Source organism: Candoia aspera, chromosome 13 (assembly GCF_035149785.1).
Source record: "Candoia aspera isolate rCanAsp1 chromosome 13, rCanAsp1.hap2, whole genome shotgun sequence".
NCBI classification, from domain to species: domain Eukaryota; kingdom Metazoa; phylum Chordata; class Lepidosauria; order Squamata; family Boidae; genus Candoia; species Candoia aspera.
In genome coordinates this window covers 10,662,053-10,682,111 of record NC_086165.1, presented here as the reverse complement: position 1 = coordinate 10,682,111, position 20,059 = coordinate 10,662,053, and the positions used below count along the sequence as shown (strand labels likewise).

At 40.7% G+C, this 20,059-nt stretch overlaps 1 protein-coding gene across 2 annotated transcripts in view; it reads right to left on the bottom strand.

Moving 5' to 3' along the window:
* Positions 1-20,059, bottom strand: part of LOC134504994 (high affinity cAMP-specific and IBMX-insensitive 3',5'-cyclic phosphodiesterase 8A-like) — a 92,675-nt gene that overhangs the window by 9,750 nt on the left and 62,866 nt on the right. For both annotated transcript variants that reach the window (XM_063314478.1, XM_063314477.1), the window contains exons 2-16: positions 19,286-19,342; positions 15,925-16,115; positions 15,249-15,305; positions 13,714-13,771; positions 11,400-11,488; positions 9,592-9,670; positions 7,750-7,887; positions 6,016-6,104; positions 5,260-5,311; positions 5,065-5,107; positions 3,786-3,863; positions 3,351-3,421; positions 1,841-2,005; positions 817-865; positions 20-155 (exon numbers count right to left, since the gene is read on the bottom strand). In XM_063314478.1, the coding sequence (XP_063170548.1) occupies positions 20-155; positions 817-865; positions 1,841-2,005; positions 3,351-3,421; positions 3,786-3,863; positions 5,065-5,107; positions 5,260-5,311; positions 6,016-6,104; positions 7,750-7,887; positions 9,592-9,670; positions 11,400-11,488; positions 13,714-13,771; positions 15,249-15,305; positions 15,925-16,115; positions 19,286-19,342 (1,352 nt within the window). The remainder of the gene's footprint in view (positions 1-19; positions 156-816; positions 866-1,840; positions 2,006-3,350; positions 3,422-3,785; positions 3,864-5,064; positions 5,108-5,259; positions 5,312-6,015; positions 6,105-7,749; positions 7,888-9,591; positions 9,671-11,399; positions 11,489-13,713; positions 13,772-15,248; positions 15,306-15,924; positions 16,116-19,285; positions 19,343-20,059) is intronic.

Genomic DNA, 20,059 nt, shown 5'->3' with positions numbered 1-20,059 from the left:
TCTTGTTTCTCCGACAAACCTTTTATGAGTTGCGCCCTCTAACTCAAAAATATTAAAGTCCCAGTCTTCTTCATTTTCCATCGCTTGAGCTATTCTGGGTGGGATGTCGTTCAGGGAGATGGGTGAGATCAAACTGCCCGGTACTTGATGGGTTTCTAGAAGGTGAAGACACAGGGACAGAAGTATTACAGGCATACCCTGACCTCTGATGGGCTAACTGAACCAGGAACAGACTGCATCTCTTGTCCTACATAAAGCATATGAGGGCAACCAGGTCTGATTCTCCTCTTCAAACCAGAAAGACCATTCCATCTAGCTGGAAGTTTTTTGAGATGACAGAGATGGAAAAAAATATGATCTGGCTCCATTTATGACTTGGAGCAGCTAAGGTGATGGGATGTGTCTTTATAAACATTGTAAACCTGGAGACCACTTGTCCAGATCAAATGGCTTTGCTTTATCTTCAAGAACTAGTCTCCATATTCTTTTTTTTCCCCACTTTCCTCCTCCTTATGTTATGTCTATTAAGTCACACGACTGCAAGCTGGCCCATTATCTTTGAACCTGTGTAAAGTATTTACAAAACTTTAAGCCTCTTAGCAAACAAAATACCCTTTCCAAACTATATGCCTCACTAAAATGGTATATTTAGCTTGCGGTTTGGGTAATAATGCCCTGATGATACTGCAATAATTACACAAAACTGCACATTGGTTATCTGTTTGCCCCTCTTCAAAATGATTTTTGGCTGTGCTTTACCCAAAATTAAATTTCTGAAGATCACACATATCTAGTACAGTAAAGAATAATACTTACGCTTTGCTGATAATATATATTCATTCCCTGATAATCTTCGCAGTCCATCCTATTGAATAAAGTTGAAAAGAACACAGGAAGAAATAAAGGCCCCTCTTTAAATTTACCCTTCTGGATATTTAATAGAATAAAGAGAATATAAATCAGAAAATGTTGCTTGAACCCTCTATCTAGTCCAGAAGCAAGAGTCAGACTCTGAATTGGTGAGAAGTCCTAAAAGAAGTATGCTAATTAATTGGCAAATGCATTAAAAATGGCATGTGGAAATCCCAGTAAAGAAAGTGGACGTAAGATCTAGGGCAATGTTCACCACCTGGTACCCACCAGATGTATAGAACTTCAATGTCCGTTGTCCTTATCCATGAGGAATGTCAATCTGGAGCTTTCTAGGTAGCAGAACTCCATTTATTGAGTTCCTTGGCTAGAAAAACTTGCATGACCTATTTTATGTGTTTAAAAGAAGACAGGCAGAAACTAGTGCTTCAGAGCAGAGATTTTCCTTCTAATGTAATCGCTCCAGATTAAAAACCAGTAGGATTTTCATTAGTTTCTATTGCTTGCTGGACAGCTGTCTTATTGCATTTTACGTTAAGAGTCTCTGGTGTCTTGGCCAAGAAGCCATCCATGCATTTAAAAACAAACTGAACTAAATGCATCTTCAGATTAAGAGTCTTGCAAAAGCTTTCTTTGACAAAAGGTCTTTCTGCTGAAGAGGCAAGCAACTCATCAGTTTAAAATAGGCTGGGCTTATCAGCAAGATGTTTCTATGCATTTTTTAGCACACCAAATTATCAGGCTGAAGGCTGAGCAATTTTCCATCTAAAATTGGTTTGACTGATCAGTGGAAGCTGTAAGAAACCCTTGTCAATATACTTCCAGACCTGCACACTCACACCCTGTCTAGCACTGCAGCTTGTACAGAAGCAACGGGTCAGGATTTGCTATCATTGCAAGATGGCTGCAGCAAGCGGATTTTGATGCCATCAGCAGTTCCAACAAACTCAAATACTTTGATTTTAATTACCGTCATCAAGCCACCAACGAGGTCACTTGTATGTGGGTCTTCGTCTTTTGTGCCAAGCTGTGGAGAATACAACTCAGTAGTCCTCAGAATCTCTAGGACTCTGTCTAACGCTTCAGCCACTGGCATGGGACTGCTTTCTTGGGCAGCGTTGATAATATTTATTACCTAAATAGAAAGAAAGAAATCAATTACTTGTATTTACCTAAAGGGAATAGATTCCCCCCCCACAATCATTTACCTTTCAAAAGGGTGGGTCATCTAGATTTGCTGAGAATATGGTAATGGAAGATGATGAGCTTTGCTATCTAACTTTCCTTTTGGGGGAAAATATCTTCTTAATTTCAAGATAACCTTCCTTTGGAAAAAATACGGTGCCTTCCAGTCTTTTTAGTATCCAAGAAAACCTCAGGAAATGATGCTGCAATGGGGATACTATGGTACTCAGTCTAGCCGTATCATTACACAGAGTAGTAACTGGCTTGTTGGATTCAGTCAAGCTGGTATTTGGAATACTGACTTGTTATTACTACTAGTAGTAGTGCAACTATCACCACTATTACTACTAATAATGTTTGTGTCTGCATAAAGCTCCGGGCACCCACTCCCCAGACCTTCATTCAAGGTTTTCCCCCCCCCAGTTCTATCCCGAGATCTTGGACGTTCTGTAGGCAAAACACTGGGCTATCTCTGGAGCTTCAAAGCTTATTAGGTTCTTCTGTGCTGGGAATTGCAAAGAGTAGCTGCTCTGCTTCAGGATCGAATCTGCTTTATTTACATTGCACTTCCCCCCAACACATTCCTCCATTGCATCTTGATGGGGAAAGACAAGGTACAGGCAACATATAGGAATGGTGGGAGGGGGACCTTCCTCAAAGCCCTGCAGGCTACCAGGAGAGACTAGAAGTTTCCCATCCGCTTTAGCTCTTCCCGTGAAAAAAGGGAAGGCCATGTCATCTTTCTTTTGAGGAGGACATCAAGAGAAAACATCCCAAAATCCCACAGAATTGCCTTAGGCACTGCTTGTCCTAACAGTAAATGACAAATTGGACTGTTACTGTGGGGTCAATCTAACTCCATTTAAGATTATTCCAGCCCCTATTCCATTTCTGGTTCCTCAACAATAACAGAAGGAAAGAAGCATATCTCTAATCATGCATTTGTGGAAATATAAGGAGAATCAGGTAGGCAGCATTGTTCTGAATTACTTCAGTCAATAGGAAACTAAGCTGCAATTTACTAGCTGGGATGACTAAGTAAAGACCTAGTAGGTACATTTGCAGAACGGGCTAAACCTGGTTAATGTTAAGCTTGAGTAGGATTTTTTTGGGGGGGGTATCTTAGCCTGCTATGTGAACCTAATTTATGATTCCACGTATTGTGCAAATCCACAAAAAAAATTAGCCAAGTTGACTTTAAAAGTCAAGAAACATTGCAAAGACATGGGAGTTTTATAGCAGGAAAAACCAAAGCTTCCAAGAGATTGAAGCTACCTCAAACGGAAGTGCCTTACCTTGGTAATAGGTGCCTCAATAGTCATCGAATGTATCCTGGCCATTGATGAGTGCCTCCTCTGAGAACTTCCTATGTAAGAAAAAAATGAAGGTGCATATTAGTTGATGGCATTAGCTTGTCCAAACTATTGCTGTCATTCCTGGATATTAGACATCTTACCCCTCACTAAAATATTTTACGCTGCAACGTAAAGGCCTGCAGACATAAACCAAATTTAACCAGCTGAGTCTGCCTGCATTATAAACGCAACTGCTGGATACTATGCATTTGCCTAGCTAGACATCCAAAGTTTACATCTTTGCCACTGCACACTTTTTCCCCCAAATGAAGACAAGTGGATGTCATGGGCTTTGAAGGAAGCAGGAGATACAAGAGTGCTGATTATTGAGAAGGCAGTTTTAAAAAGGTAATTTTAAAAAAGCTAGTGATATACCATCACTGCCTCGGGAGGTAGTGGATCGGACATCGAGAGAACCTTTCCTCCTGTCTTTGTGTCTGCAGGTCTGCATATCTGTGGAGGCAAGGAAGTTAGATCATCACTACCGTGAGAAAGAACATTTTGGTTCTGAGCGAGGTTGGAAGCTCAGCTTTGATCACTCTGGAAGCTTGTCTGTTGGCCCCAAATTACTAACCCTTGTCCTGGAGACTGGAATCTGTTGCTCAACACAGCCACTTGGTTCTATCTCAATGGTGAGATCAATTCTGCCTCGGACTAAAAATGTGAAATAAGTCCGCTGTTTTGTTGTTCCTTTTTATCCCCCAGCAAACTAGCAGGAACAAAGTCTGTATGTTTTCCTCTCCCAAATACAAATCCATCCAGAGGCTGTTTCTCCCCATGTAGCACTTCCTGGAATGATCATGTAATCACAGGACATCCAACCCCATCCCGCTCCCAAATGGACCTGTGACTTGCTTTTTTGGATTTTTTCTTGAAATTCAAAGGAAATAAACCTTACTGGGCCCAAATTTTATCCCCCAAAGTGGACCAGATTAATGATATAGATTTTGCCTGGTCTGCTATGTCCTACTTTGAATATTAAACATCTGTAACCTGTCATAGCAGGAGCCAAGCAAACATGTCCTTCATAGGCTCTATTCCTAGCCATGGTAAAACTCAACCTCTGCCCTTTGATACATTAAATCTAAATTATTGAAGCTTTATCGGCAACTACGACTTAGGGAGAGAAAGCAAAATTGGAGTCTCTGTCTCCTACATACACATGAAACAGTCAAGGTTCCTTTGATTCCCGTCAGTTTTGAATCACAGCTGCCTGGAGCTGATATTTTTTTTACTTATTTAGTCTCCCTCCTAGGATACCATTTTATTGCTATGCAAATATTATTGCTTTTCTTCAGCAGTATCATCTGTGCTTCAGCCTCCTTGCTACAAATCCTATTTTCAGTGCTTCCTGACCGAGAGCTTCAGTCCTCACACCATTGCTGTGTTTGCATGATTTGTGATGCCAAAACAAACAAATTATTTTACAGATTAATGTAAAGGCTTAGTTCACACAAGAAGCTAAAACTCCTGCAACCACAGACCCCCGCACAATTGGGCGTGCTACAAATTTGTATTAAGGTTTTCCCTGTTAATATCCTTGGCTTTTCCAAAATATGCCTGGAACATACCCAACATAAAGTCATTAGCAGAGAATAACAAAGGAATTATTGGAATGTAACCAAGTTTTTGCTGAGCACATGTAACATTGTACCTGTCTGGGACTCGGCCTGTACCCGTTCACAGATTCTTTCAGCCTATGAACGAATTAGAGCAAAAAGTACAATTAGCCTAAGTTGTAAGACTCAACCTGGAATTACAATGTTCTAATTGAGGAGTCAGGTGGCCTTGAAATTGGATTAATTGATTAACTTCATTAAATTGTGTTGTTGTTGTTATTATTGCTTACCTTATTGTTGTCATTGCACGGTCTACTAAGTGACACATAGTGTCTAATTTTTCTGTAAAAATGAAACAAAAGAATGGGATGAGAGCAATTTGGTCTCCAACTTGTCAACTTGACCATAGACTCCAGTTGTCATTGCTTACAGCTAAATCCTTTTTAAAAAATAAAATGAAATCTAGTTGAGGAAGGGGAGAGTTCCTGCCTCTTCACTATCATTTATTGAAGGGATCTCTTGGTTCCTTGGAAAGGGGATGCAGAGAAAATAGACTACTGTATTAAGAACTGATGAGCAGGAAAAACAATCTTTAGTAGGGAGATGAAGAAAAGCACCTCCGTATGTGGAAGTTTAGGGTACAAGTCTCCAGTTTTGGATGTGATAGGAAGCTGTTCTCCATAAACATGCCTACTTTTCAGAATATTTATTTATTTATCACATTCCTTCACCGCCCATCTCAGCAAGTGACTCTATATAGATATAATATAGATATCATCAATGCTAAGACAATCATAGGAGAGCCAGTTTGGTATAGTGTTGAAGGCACCAGGCTACAAACCAGGAGACTGTGAGTTCTAGTCCCGCCTTAGGCATGAAGCCAGCTGGGTGACTTTGGGGCAGTCTCTCTCTCTCAGCCCTAAAAGGAAGAAGGCAACGGCAAACCACTCCTGAAAAACCTTGCCAGGAAAACTGCAAGAACTAGTCCAGGCAGTCACCAGGACTCAAAAACTGACGCAAAGTCACAACGAGACAATCATGCTTACCCTCCCTGTCCAATGACAGGTATTATCTTCACATTTTGTTGTATGCTCTCGCCGTTTTTCTTTTTGGTATAGTAGGTTCCTTGCCATTCCTGTAGACCAAGAAAGAGCAATGTTCTACCTAAAAGACCAGTCACTATCAAAGCACACCTTTGACTCAGTTCTCATGTGCTGATTTTGGATAGTTGCCTTATGGGAAAGCACATAGCGTTGGCACAATGCTGCACCATATGCTATAACCTCTTACTGCACTCTTGTTTAACTTTCTCTGTTGCTTCCTTCAAATTTTCCCCTCTATCTTACCCACTTGGCATCTAACTGGAACCTTCCGTGGTATATATTGCACCTAGTTGCCCCCTGAATGCCAACAACATTGGATTAGAATCTCATGAGATTTTGAGCCAGAAGGTTGAAATGTTGCAAGCTTTTAGGACATGCATGTTAGATGCTTTTCAGTGCCTGATGCTTACTGTTTAGTTTTAGAAAAATGAAACGCATTTGCTTGATCCAAATAAAGCTCTTACCATTCCTTCCCACCTCCATGCTATCATGTGCAGTGATGGAACACAACATTCAAGTGGGGGATGGCCCATGAAAACCCCAAAGCTATGTTTCCCAACAGAGTCCCAAAATACAGAGAGCAGCATTTATCCACTACAGATCAAACCCCCAACAAGTAAGTTAAAAATAAAGGGAAGTATAAATAAATTCTCAGGGAAAACTCCTGTTGCATTTGCTTTTGTTCCCCAGATATATTTGAACACGTCCAGCCTTTCCTTTTCCAAATTAGAGCATTTACACCAGGCCTAGATGATGTCTGTCATTCTCACAGTTCATGGTAGCACCTTCATCAAAATCATCATCATCATCATCACCATCGTAATGCTTTTTAATGGAGCATCCATTCCATCCCAAGAAGATGAGCCTCAGGTACACTGTGAAGTTTACTTATCTTTGAAGTGTCATCCCTCGCACTCATGTTTTTAACAGCACGCTGAAACAGTTGACCTTTGTGCCACACATTTCCATGGCCTTGGAAAGGATTTCTCAAGCCCGTTTTTCATTTGTATGGGGAAACCAATCAAGCAGAAAGCAGCAGGACAGACCAACATACATGCCATTTTGAGCACGACCAGAATTTTCACAGACAGATTGTTATGTTTTTAGAATACCAGGATGGCAGGACTGACGTTGCTTTCCATTAACAGATGCAGGAATAGAGGGAAACACGTGACTGCCCAGTTGACTGATGTATGGCGACTTTCTGTTCCATCAGTATCACCCCAATATTATTGGTATAAAGAGGTAGGTAGATGGGTTGCTTGCATAATGAGGAAACAAGTGAGGATCATCTTCTTCCACTGCCCTTGGAACAGAGAAGATTCTCCTCCATCAAACAGCTACCACAAGCTCATTAGGCTCCTCTACCATATAAAGAGGGGGATATGACAGAGTTTCTTTCTCCAGCAGAACATTTCTGCAAGTTTTATGCACTGTTTTCCTACCTTATATATTACTTATATCTGTATCCATCCCATCTTCCCAGGAAATTCAGAGTAGTTCACAGAGCAATTTTTCAATTTTTCCATTATTTAATCACAACAAATGTAGGTTAGAATGAGAAGTCACATATTTGACACAGACTTTCAAGCAGGTTTTGTGACCGAATAACCCAAAATCAGCTGTGCTGGTTCATCGTTCCTACTAATATCCACACAAGATCAGACCGATGCCTACCTTTTCAAACTTGATGCAAGAATTAATAGTGTCAAGGAAATCAGCTTTTTTTTCGTTTGTAGGCACTTCTGTTAGTTCCTTTCCTATTAATTCGCCTTTGTGATAGCCCATCACTCCTTCAAATGCAGGATTTACATACTATGAAATAATAATAAAAAAGGAACAAGCGCAAGTGAAATTTTAAGATCAGCCTGAGCATTTATCTAATATTCGGTCTCGATGCACATTTCTTATGCTGTGTAGAACTCTTTTCACTAGAACCAGATCCAAGGGCAGAGGCTGTCATATTACAGGGAAGCTTTTTAGCTGAAAAGCTAAAAGGCAGTGATGAAATCATAGTGCTTAAATAAATAATTAAACTAAGCATTTACTGAAAAGTAGTTCCCACTACCACTCTCACCCTTGACTGGGACTATGTCAGGCAGTTTTAACCTTGGTTTTGTGCGTGTGTGTGTGTGAAACTCACTCGTTTGATTCAAGTGTTGCATGAATCTAGCCTGTTTGGTTGGGTTACAGTTCAAGGTATTGTACAAACCCAGAAAATGAATTAGTGGACCAACCAGGTGAAGGCTGCTGTATGAATCCAGTGCAGTGTCCAATGGAGCTTGTTCCCCAGTACTGTATATGATTTTAGGAAAACAGTCTCTTTTCAACGAAGTCCATGGATCCGATTAGCCATGGAACATCATTAATGCCAGAATAAGTCCTAAAGCAAGCACAACTGCTACATTAGAAAGATCTCCTGTGTGGGTCACTCCAGCTTTTGGAAAGTACCTCCTACTTAAATGATTATCTTGGTCAGAGCTAAAGGACATGACAGCAGGGGCTGTGCTCTGAACAAGAGATAAGCAGCTGGCTCCTGTTGCCGTATTTTCCCAAAATGATCTGATGTACCAGCACTCAGGGGCATTGTGAGAAAGAATAAGGATACCTGCCAGGTGCTGATGGGAGAACTGAAGATTTAATTAAAGATGGGTTATGGTATGGTACACTCCACTGGGGTACCAGGTCCTACCTAGAGATACCGAGGACTGCGGCTTAGCCTGCCTTCTATCTCTAGTATGTCTTAATATCAAGCTTTTCACAACCTCTTTTAAAAACTGCCCTGTACTACTTCAGATCTGCTAGACCAAATGTAGCCCCCACCGGCCGAAACTGGTTTTGATTGTAATCCAACTGGTTTTGCTCCCTTCCAATCCCACATGTCCCCAGTGGCCCTCTGGATGTGGCAGAATTACTACTAGCAGTCTCAGACATCATAGCCAGGAATGGGGCATGCTGGGAGATACAGTTTAGTCCCATCCAGAGAGTAAAACTAAACCATTTTGCCAGTGAGGGCAACATTTGTTTGAGTAACGCTTCAAACTGGATTGCACTCTAAGTCTGCTAAAAATGTTCCACTTCTTCCACCCCAAAAGAGATGCATCAAAAGTATATTATTTTTATGACTTGCTAAACTCCCTTCCCCCCATTGAAACCAGTATACCTGACTTTTGAGACAAGCAAGATAAGCATCACTAAGGTTTTTATGACCTTGGGCTAAAGACAAACTGCCATAAACTTCTGAAGCTAAGCAAGGCTCTTTGTGAATATATATTCTACAAAAATAAATGCTTACTTAAATCAAAATGTACTTCAGATGGATTTTTCCCCCCACAGAAAGGCCAGAAAAATATGTACAGAATTAAGAACAGATAAGGGTACTAAGATACTTCAATGCACACACATGCATATATTTTACACGTGTGCACAAGTCTATGTGTGTCTATGAAGTGACCAAAGGAACAAAATCATACAAAACCACAGGACAATATCAAATTCATAAAAAGAACCAGAGCAGACCTGTATTACATGGTCTTCGCTTGTAATCTCAATGGCTTCTTGACTTTTCTCTAATGCTGTAAATATCGAATTACAAGCCCTGAAATGAAAAGGAGTGAAAAAAGAAGCAGACGCGTTAGATTTAAATCACTTGATTTTTCAAGATCTATAAGGAAAAGAATGGCCTACAACTAAACAACTAATAAGCTTAAAGAGAATAAAACAGTTGGAATGTGCAATGAAATCTCGCATGCTGAAGAAGGCCGAACAGCCATCCATCGGGGATGTTTTAGTTCAGATTCCTGAACTCAGCAAGGGATCAGATTTGAAAGCTAAATGACTTTTTTTCAACTCTAGGATTCAGTCTTTCCACATGAAGCCTTCCAGCCATTCTGTCACATACAAACTTTTTCTATCCCCCACTGAACAGCTAATGCATACTCCATACCAATGAACACAAACATTCTTCATGAGGACCATTTGAGGACTTTCTGCCTTCCAGGTTTCCCTCTGCTCCTGAAGAATGACTGAATTCTTTGCATTTTTGGAAACCTTGAAGAGGCTGTTAAAACTTCCTTTATCTATTCCAGCAATTTGCATGCCATCTATTTGTCAGATTCTAGCTTGGAATATATAACAAAATCCAAAATGAAATATAGGTCAGTTGTGGTTCCTAGTTAAGAATCTTCCTCTCCGAATGTTTCACAGTACAGGGTAAGTGAGTTGGGACCAATTTCCTAAGGGGTAAAAGAGTTGGCACTGTTCCATAGGGAGGTGGCTTCCACTGAAAAGGCCATCCACCAGGCCCCAAACCCTGGATCTCTTGAGGGGTGGGTACCCATAGCATCATTTCCAAGCTAGACTATCTAGAGTGGGCAGATTCTATGTAGAGAAGATGATCTTGAAGGTAAAAAGGGCCCAAGCCATGAACGGCTTTTGAGAGAACTACCAGAAACTTGAACTGGGCCAGTAAGGCTATTGACAACCAATGCAGAATAGGTATTATTCTGCTGACCCAGCTGGTGCTGGTCAATAGGTGGAAATCTGCATTCCATGCCAGCTGCAGCTTCCAAATGGTCTCCAAGTGCAGCTCTGTGTAAAGCAAGTTACACTCCAGCCAACAGCTGATAAGGGCATAAGTCACTGTCTTCAGTGTCTCCTCTTCCAAGAAGGACACAACTGCCAGACCAGCCATTGCTGGATGAATGCTCTCCTAGTTATGGCCTTCTCTTGCTGTTTGGACTCCTACTGCCACATTGGCTACAAAAGCATTGGCATTTGAATGACTGAGGTTCTTCTTTGAAGTAATTTTATAAGATGACTATATTCAACTTGTAAGGAGGGTTACCTTTGAAGCCTAGTGATCATATATTTGGTTGGCTGCTTTCTGTCAGTTCCAACATGAAAGATAGACTTCATAAAATGCTGGAGAACATGTCTTTGTTCCATCTAAACATTCAACCTAGGCATTGTATGTACCTCGGCCATGCATTCATGCTTCAGCCGTGATCTGGAAGAAGTGGACTCTTAAAGCAGCAGCATCTTTTTTCAGGCTTGCACTGAAAAAGGACAGGCTGCTTTATTGAACAGCAGAGAGGGGCTATGTCCATGATCTCCTAAGGTCTGAAGCTCTTCTTCCAAATCATTTCTGAAGGGTGAACAGGTCAACAACTAGCTATGGTTCCTGAAATTTGCAAACTTTTCTCCAAGTCAACCCTTCAGCACATCACGGTAGATGTTACCAGAGATCAAATTGCAACCAGTTCCTGTGTTGGTGAGGACAGGCCTTTCCTATGTCATGAACATTAAGATTAGATAGGCAACAGTACCTTAGTTTAAATTGTGCCTGTACTTCTCCAAATTCCAACTGCATAAGTTCATTGTAACAGGCCATGATGTTCGAGTTTTCAACATATCTCTGTATGGGGAAAAAGATGACAATGTCAAAAGATCTCCCTCTTCTATTCAGATATTAATAAAACCTTGACTTAAGAAAAAAGGAGGTTTTCTTATGAAGAATCATTTCAGTTATGTAGCTTGCCCATAATGTTATGTAACCATTCAGGTGAGCAACTCTTGCTAGTTATTGTATAGAATATTCCAGAAGATAGACATTCTCTTAATAAGCAGAGATAGGGATTCTTCGTATTTTGGACTTCTTAAGTAAACGAACCCATTTCACACTTCTAGGATGGATCAATATACAAATATAATTCTGTGTTCACCCATCTCCAAATTTTCTGATATAGCTCAACAAATATACCAAATTTTATTTACTGCACTTCTACACATCCAAAACCCACATTTGTTTCAGCAGTGTATGTAAATTAAAATGTAAAAAAACCCTACCAAATATAAATGTACGTCAAAGGTCAATTTAGGATGAGAGGTATTTCAGGATAAATGTTCAATCAAACTGCCAACTTTAGGTTAAAATGTGTGTAAAATGTTATACTCTGAAAAAAGAAATCTTTGAAATCTTTCTTGAATTTGAGAACTAATGTAGAAGAAGAATAGAACAATTCAAGTAGCAATCAAAAGAACAATCTATATTCTGTCCCTATGGATATCATGTGTACTGAGACTTTAGCTCAATCTGTCCTAACTTTGCAATTAAAGAAGATGCAAGAAATGTTTGCATATATAATATCCTTAGATATATGCATCTTTATCTAATAATTTCCCAAATATACACAGCTGGCTGACAAATTCCCCTCTTCCTGAAAGAGACAAATAGTTCCGTAGACAGCCTTACTGAAGACTCTCTCCCCTTGCTTTGTTTATGATGGGACCAGGAAAAGCCATGAGTGAAGTCAATCAAACCACAGTTGACTCTGATCTACAAAACAAAAGAGCCAACTTCTCATATTACTCTTACACTGTTTTCACTGACACTGTTCATGACATTCCCAAATTTTCTATCATACCCTCCCTGACCCACAGAGAAGGGCATTGCTTTTTGTGAGATCTGAGGATCTGCCTTCAAAGGTCATGAAGAGATTTAACCATATGCCTTTTCAAAATCACCTTTTCATCTGTTCAGATGAAGAGGATTAGACCATCATACATTCCTCCTGAGTAATCCCCTGAATCACACTTGGTGGTGCTAAGAGTTCATCCTTCCTTATCAGCAGATGCCTGGACTGGCCTCAGAAATCCTGCTCTTTCAGCCAAGGGATCAGTCCAGTGTAATCACCAAAAAAAATGATGTAATTCTGTGCTACTGCCATTGCAATTGGAAGACGATGGGTTTGACATGAGTAGCTAATCCTGTCTCCTTTCCCCCTTCTCTTTCAGCCTCTAATCTATTGTCAATGGCTTTCATGTGATCCATCATAGTTACTTAATAGAAAATCTATCTACGTGGTCACTAAGATCTGACAACAACTTGATGGCACATAATCAATAAATCATGATAATTATCCCCCCCCCCTTTTTTTTTCTCCTTCCTTTAATTGTCTTTGTTGGTCTATGGCTGTACAGCAAATAAATATATAAACATGGCTTTGTACAGAATTTGCAGATCAACATTTACGACAGATTGTGTTCACCAAGTTTGCTTGAAAAGACAACGATGTTGGATTTCTCCTAGAGTAAATTTCTCCTAGCCCTAGAGTAGACAATTATCAAACTAATCAATCTGAACTAAATGGTTAGGTCTATTCCTATTGTAACCTAAATGTGCTATCAGCAATCCTTTGCTTATGTTCAAAAAGTGGAGAAACATTTTCATTTTCACAGGCTTTGGCAAAATCAGTCTGTACATGTGAATTCAGGCATTCGCACACGCACACACACACACACACACACACACACACAGAGTGAAGGCCAAAGTGGTCCCAGTGGTGGTAGGGGCACTCGGGGCTGTGACTCCTAAGCTGGGAGAGGGGCTCCAACAGATCCCAGGAACAACATCAGGGGTCTCTGTCCAGAAGAGTGCAGTGCTAGGAACAGCTCAGATCCTGCGCAGGACCCTCAACCTCCCAGGCCTCTGGTAGAGGACCCGAGGTTGAGGAAGACACACACCACCCATATGGATGAGAAGGGAATTTTATACACACACACACTCATACATACACACAAATTCATACACACACACCTTAGCTTTTCAGAGAAAAGATGACTATAAATAAATAGACATACCCTTGTGAAGCCAGCAGAAAGAAAGGGTAATATTGAGGATTCTTCACGATCTGCATGTCTTATGAAAAGAAAAGAAAAGAAAAGAAAAGAAAAGAAAAGAAAAGAAAAGAAAGAAGGAAAGAAAGAAAGAAGGAAGGAAGGAAGGAAGGAAGGAAGGAAGGAAGGAAGGAAGGAAGGAAGGAAGGAAGGAAGGAAGGAAGGAATATGTTAGAGGATTTTTTTGCCCCTGGTTAATACTGGAAATATTAATATCTGTGGACAAGAGACTGTATCTCAGATCAGTAATAAACAAACTGAAATCCTTCACACTTTAAAATGCAGTGGCTTTTGAAATGCTACAGAACTCCAATTCAGAAGAGAACCAAGCTCCATAGAATTATTTTCTTTTCTGGTTAATTGGTTTATTTTCTCTCCTTTCCCTATTCCCTCCCATGCACTCTGTTCCCTTCTTCTGGTTTGCTCCCCTTTGCAGACTGCTGTTACGGTTAACACCGGTTTGCAAAATCAAATACTCCAATGTGATCATTCTAAACGGTCTCTCCTGTTGCACCGGCCTTTTAAATTCATAACCTCTCTAACATCTCCAGCTTAAGTCACCGCCATGAGACAGCAACAGTTCCATGTTTTTTTAAAAAATAAAGATCACACCCAAACAGTATTAAAGCAAAGGTCAGGACTGTGAGCAGAGAAGACAGGGGAAAATGTTAAACACTTTCCCAGCCACTACTTTTTACTCCTTAAAATCAGATATGTTTCTCCCAGCCAGGAATTGAACTTGGAAATGTACTTGGCCAGAGAAGAGCTTTTAGCTTGGCGGCATATGCTTCATGTTTCGCAAGAACTGCACATTTTTCATAAAGGCACCACTTTTGCTGGACTAATCCAGAGTGTGCATATTCAAATATAAATACATATGCTAAAGCACCACAATCAACATGGGCAATGCCACAGATCCCTATTTATGAAAACAAGATCACCATGAATTATCCCCAGCTGGAGAAAATGTGATGCTTTGATGGAAAATTGTACCAGTGGCTGGCAAGTCACTGCCCTGGGCTCTGAGAGCGGAGGGAGAAAGGTTTCAAGAGAACCTAGGATAAGAGATACAACCATGGAGTTAATGGGAAACAGGAAGCAAGAACACCTGTCTGTATGGGGCACCGAATATCCTAGGAGACAATAGATTCCACAGGACCTTGTAGTAGGTGGGGAAAGATCAATGTCCTCTTCCCCTAACTCTTACATTTTAGCAGACACCCAATTCAGAAGACATGGGTCTTCTGCCATCACATGTAGCTCCACCCACAGCTGTACATCTATTCTTGAATTATCTTCAATCATTCTATTTTTGTCTTCTCTGCCTACCAGCCCTATTCCTAAAATTCAAAAGGCCAGGCTGCACAGCTACACAGTCAGCTAAACGTCAGTAACAATCAGGGAGAATCAGCCTTGATTTTCAGTTACAGGCTTACCCGCCTGCCTTTTTGCATTCATATATATTTTGACAGGAGAATGAAACAACATTTTTCATTTACCTCCGCACGACCCCAACAATAACAGTGTTTTCGGATGGTTTTGTTGTTCTAATGGACCTTTTGAAAAAAAGGGAAGGTAAAGAAATGGAGGTAAGTCCCATGACATGCTTGAAATCAACACAAGAATATTTCATTGAGGTTCATAAATATTTAAATCAAAAGAAAAACCGAATCCTAACTATTAAGAAAGATCAAGAAACTATTGAGGACCATCATGGTGAAAGTGTTGGACTTGGAGTGGGGAGGCCCAGGTTCTAAGCCATCATTAGGCACAGAAGCTCCCTGGATGACTCTGAATCAGTCACTCTCTCTGAGCCCAACCTAACTCACAGGGTGAGCTGTGGGGAAATCCAGGGAAAGGAGCATTATGTCTGCTGCTTTGTTCTCCTGAATGGAAGTCAGATTATAAATCTAACACATCAAATAAAAAAAAATACACACATACATAGTTTCCAACATTATTTGGCATGTAAGCACATCTGAAACACTGAGAGCAAGTGGAGGACCTGTCTCTCACAAAATGATATCCATACCAGGAGTGGCCAGACGCCAAACACCAAACATCCCCAGGGCACCATGACCCTGTCAACAAGGCTCTTCCCGTCCCCAAAATGCTTAGTGAGTCCAATGTTACCAAAGGCGATCCAGATCTGCCCAATACCAAAAGAGGACTCACCTGCATAGCGTTTCTGCATCAAAGTATCTTGAATGCCTGTGATCAATAATGATGATTTCATGGTGTTTATCCAAAAAACACTCGAGGGCTGATTCAGGTGTCCTGGCAATGCTACAGCGAAAGCCTGCTTTTTCACAGGCCCAGCAGAACCCATTGCTCTGGTTGTCTTCTTTGGCAAACACTAAGAGTACCTAATTAAAGGAAAACAAAGAAGGGGAATGTGTCTGGGCATATGTGTGTCTATCAGAGAGAGAGAGAGACAGAGAGAGATGGAGAAAGAGCTCGTATCAAAGATCTGAAATCTCTTGTACCTAAATTAGGCCACAGCCCACGTGGACCCTAAGACCTCACTAACTTATTGACATGTTTACAGTCCTGCCACAGTCCTACAGATCTTGGCATAGCCTTGCAATCCATCAAATAGACAAAACAATAAAGTGAAATCAAAATAAGCAAAGCTTAAAAAAAATCAAAAGAGCAATAATCACAACATATAAATAAGGGAGCCAGTTTGGGGTTGTGGTTAAGGTGCCAGGCTAGAAACCGAGAGACTGTGAGTTCTAGTCCTGCCTTAGCCACAAAGCTCCCTAGGTGACTTTGGGCCATTCCTTCTCTCTCAGCCCAGCTTGACTTGCTGCTGAGGGGGAAAAATTAGAGGAGAGAGTGCTATGCATGCCACTTTGAATTCTTGTACAAGAAAGACAGGATCTCTCTCTCTCTTTTTCTCTCTCTCTGTAATAGAGAGATGCTTTTTCAAAAAGAAGGTTCAGTAAGATGTAGGCTATGGTGGGGAAGGCAACGGCAAACCACCCTGCTATAGTCTGCCAAGAAAACATTGCGAAAGCAGTGTCCCCTCAAAGGGTCAGACATGACTCGGTGCTTGCACAGGGGACCTTTCAGCTTTCACACGAGTCCAGAATGGAAGAGTAAAAAGACAGATCTTCACATCACAAACAAGATGGACCCTGAAGGACACCAGAAAGCTTTGATAGAGAAGGTCCTCTCTTATATGCCCCCTCATTCTCCAGACCATGGGATACTGAAGTTCTCATCTATAGGCATCTAATCCTGATGCCATGATGTCAATATGATGCCCCAAACAACGTGACGCCAATACATCATTGAATGTCCTATCTGTGTCATTTTCCACCATTTTGCATGATATGAAATTCACTTCATTTGCATCATGAGGCATGCAATGTCATTTCCCTCCCTGCTTGGCTTCATGCCATTGCATTTCACAGGAGAGACACCAGGTGGATCTCCAGTATCTCACGAGAAAAAGATAGGGTGGCAGGAATAAGATCTCTATCAGATACCTTGGAGAGCATCAATCATCCCAGTACTTGGCTTGACAAGCAAACCTTGTATCCCAGCAGAACGCAGCTTCCTATATTCCAAACGTTGCTGGCACAGCCACTGTCAGTACAACGATCAAATCCACCTATACCAATGCTGCACTGATACCTTTGGACCATTTCAATACTTATCTAAGTAGAATATTCTCCAGGCGACACTTAAGCTTTCGTTCATACTTCTAAGAAATTCCAGGCATTCCAATTGTGCTTATACTTGGATTAGAGCTGCTGGAATGTCAATAAATCTCAGCATTTACACCTACCTGTAGGCCGAATGTGTTTATGCGTGTGAGCAAACACACACACGCAGAGTGCATGTATTCCGACTGGGTTTACACCTTGGATTAAACCTGCTGGAATGTCAATACGTTTCACAATTTTCACCTACCTACAGCTGGTACACATGTGCGATTGCACAAATGCCCACATTACACCCACAGACACACTAGGTGATCTTGCAAATTCAAGTTCAAGCTTATATATAGCCTGGTTTCCATTTATAGCCATTGATGGCAGTTAGGAGAAAAATGTTAGGTGAAGCAAACTTACTCAACTGACCAAGTTGCATCCTCAAGCTATTTAGCAGAGTTGGCTTATGATAAAATCGGAAAAGTACTTTTTGTAACCAGCCAACCAATCAACACACGTATGATGTGCCTACTAAGAAACACAGCAGCCCCAGAAATTATTGCTTTGTAATTAATTTTCAGTACAACTTATGAACAATATAGGGACACCTGTTCGAACCTGGTGCCTTCCAACATAGCGGACAGCATGTTCCATTAATTCCTAGCCAGTATTTCTGGAATGGCTACAAGAAATAAGAACCAAATGGGTGGAAAAATCATGGATGCAAGAAAAAGAACAGCAACTGTGGTGGACCAGGAAGTCATGAATGAAATCTCAGGATGAGCCCAGGAGAAAGTCTAAGGTAAAATCTCAGGATGCACTCAGGAGGAAATCTTAGGTATAGCTTATGGACTCAATTTCCCCTCTGCAATTCTCAGCAGGAAAAAGAAATTTTCAGCTTGTTAGCAAGTATTGAGGGTTTGACCTATTGGCAGCTGCCAAAGATAAGCCAGAGAAAAGGATGTAGTGGCACAGAGGGCCAGGAAACCCAACATCCATTTGAAGCTGTTAAGTCCTGTCCTGAAACCCACAAGTGATCTTGGGAAGGTAGAGCCAACCAAGATACAATCCATCTTGTTAGGAAAGGCCCAATGGCCAATTGACTGAGTGGCCAAAGCCAATCTATAGTTGAAGAATACTTTTTATCATTTTCCCACTTTCTCAGGGATAACATTTCCGGGCTTAACTCCTATTTGTGCACCAGAGATTTAAAAAAACCAACCCTTTGCACAAAAGTTCACACACATAATCTTTCCTAATTCATACATTGTTATCAACCCATTTCCTGTAATCTCATCCAAATGTATTTGCATAAATCCATGCAATTTCCTTCACATTTTGATACCCAAAGGGCATGGGTCTCAGGCTAAAGGACACCCTTAGGCTGGGTTCACACAGCACATTAAATCCTAAACCCAGATAAACAAAACACTATTGCTGGACACACTGTGTCTAAACAACTAACTATATTACTGTTCAACACAACAGCTACACACAACCAGCTAAGAAAATAGCTGGGTTCCCACAACACAATTAACTATAAATTTCCAAAATCCACTGTTAGCCTAATGTTTAGCCTAATATAGCATGCAAACCCAGCCTATCAATTTCATGATTGAATGAAGATTTGACTTGGGATTTCCCATTATTCGCTCAATGCTCAGTGAAATGGGCTCTGAATATTGCTCTTATATCAACTCTGAAAGACATACTTTACATTGCTTTGTTCCATTCCTTTTTACTATAGGATCCTATGAAAACACTTCAGCTGGAAAGTCTATTGATAAAGCCAGAAATAAATGTATAGGCATTTATTCATTTGGGTAACTGATTCCTGGACAAAACCAAGACATTCATATTTAGCAGACGTTTACCTGAAGTTGATCTTGGTGGAGTCTCATAGGGCCAAACTGCACATCCGTTCCCACTGCCTAGGAAGAAGAAGAATGGGACAAATTTAAATGAGATGCTGCAACTGGGGGAAGAAACACAGCCATCATTTCCTGACTTACTCAGAAACACCAAGCGTCAGTCTCAAAACCGCCTGGAATTTGCAATCAGCATAGCAACTCCAAAGAGAATAAATGAATCAGCTCATTCCAAGACTTTTCTGTTGGCCATTTCTTAAGCAAACTAAAATAACAATAATAATTAATCACATAAACTTGCTAAACCTGCTACCTGTTTGGTAAGAATTTACTAGGTATGTCCTTTAAAAACAACCTGACGCAAGCAGAATTGGTAAACAATGCATTTTATTTGCAACTGGACAGATAATATTGTTTTATCTACATTGCTGTTTTGGGTGCATAGAAAGATGTTACAACAATTTAGTAAGCAAACAATGGGGTGATGTCACCCTTGGCTTCAAAGTCATTGAAAAATATTAGACCAAGAAAGGAGGAAGATAAAACTATCAACAGTAAACAGCCCTTGTAACTTAAATAGGGCTTCCACAATTTAACTATGATATGCTGCAGACCAACAGGAATGAGTATTGTTTTTATGCCCTGCTTTTTATGCCCTGATGGAAGGACAGCACAGGACTAAATAGATGGATCTCAGTCAGATTTTCTGAGGGCCAGCTCCCAACATTTTGCTGTCCAAGAAAAAATGTAAGATGATAGTCCTACATTTTTCATACAGAG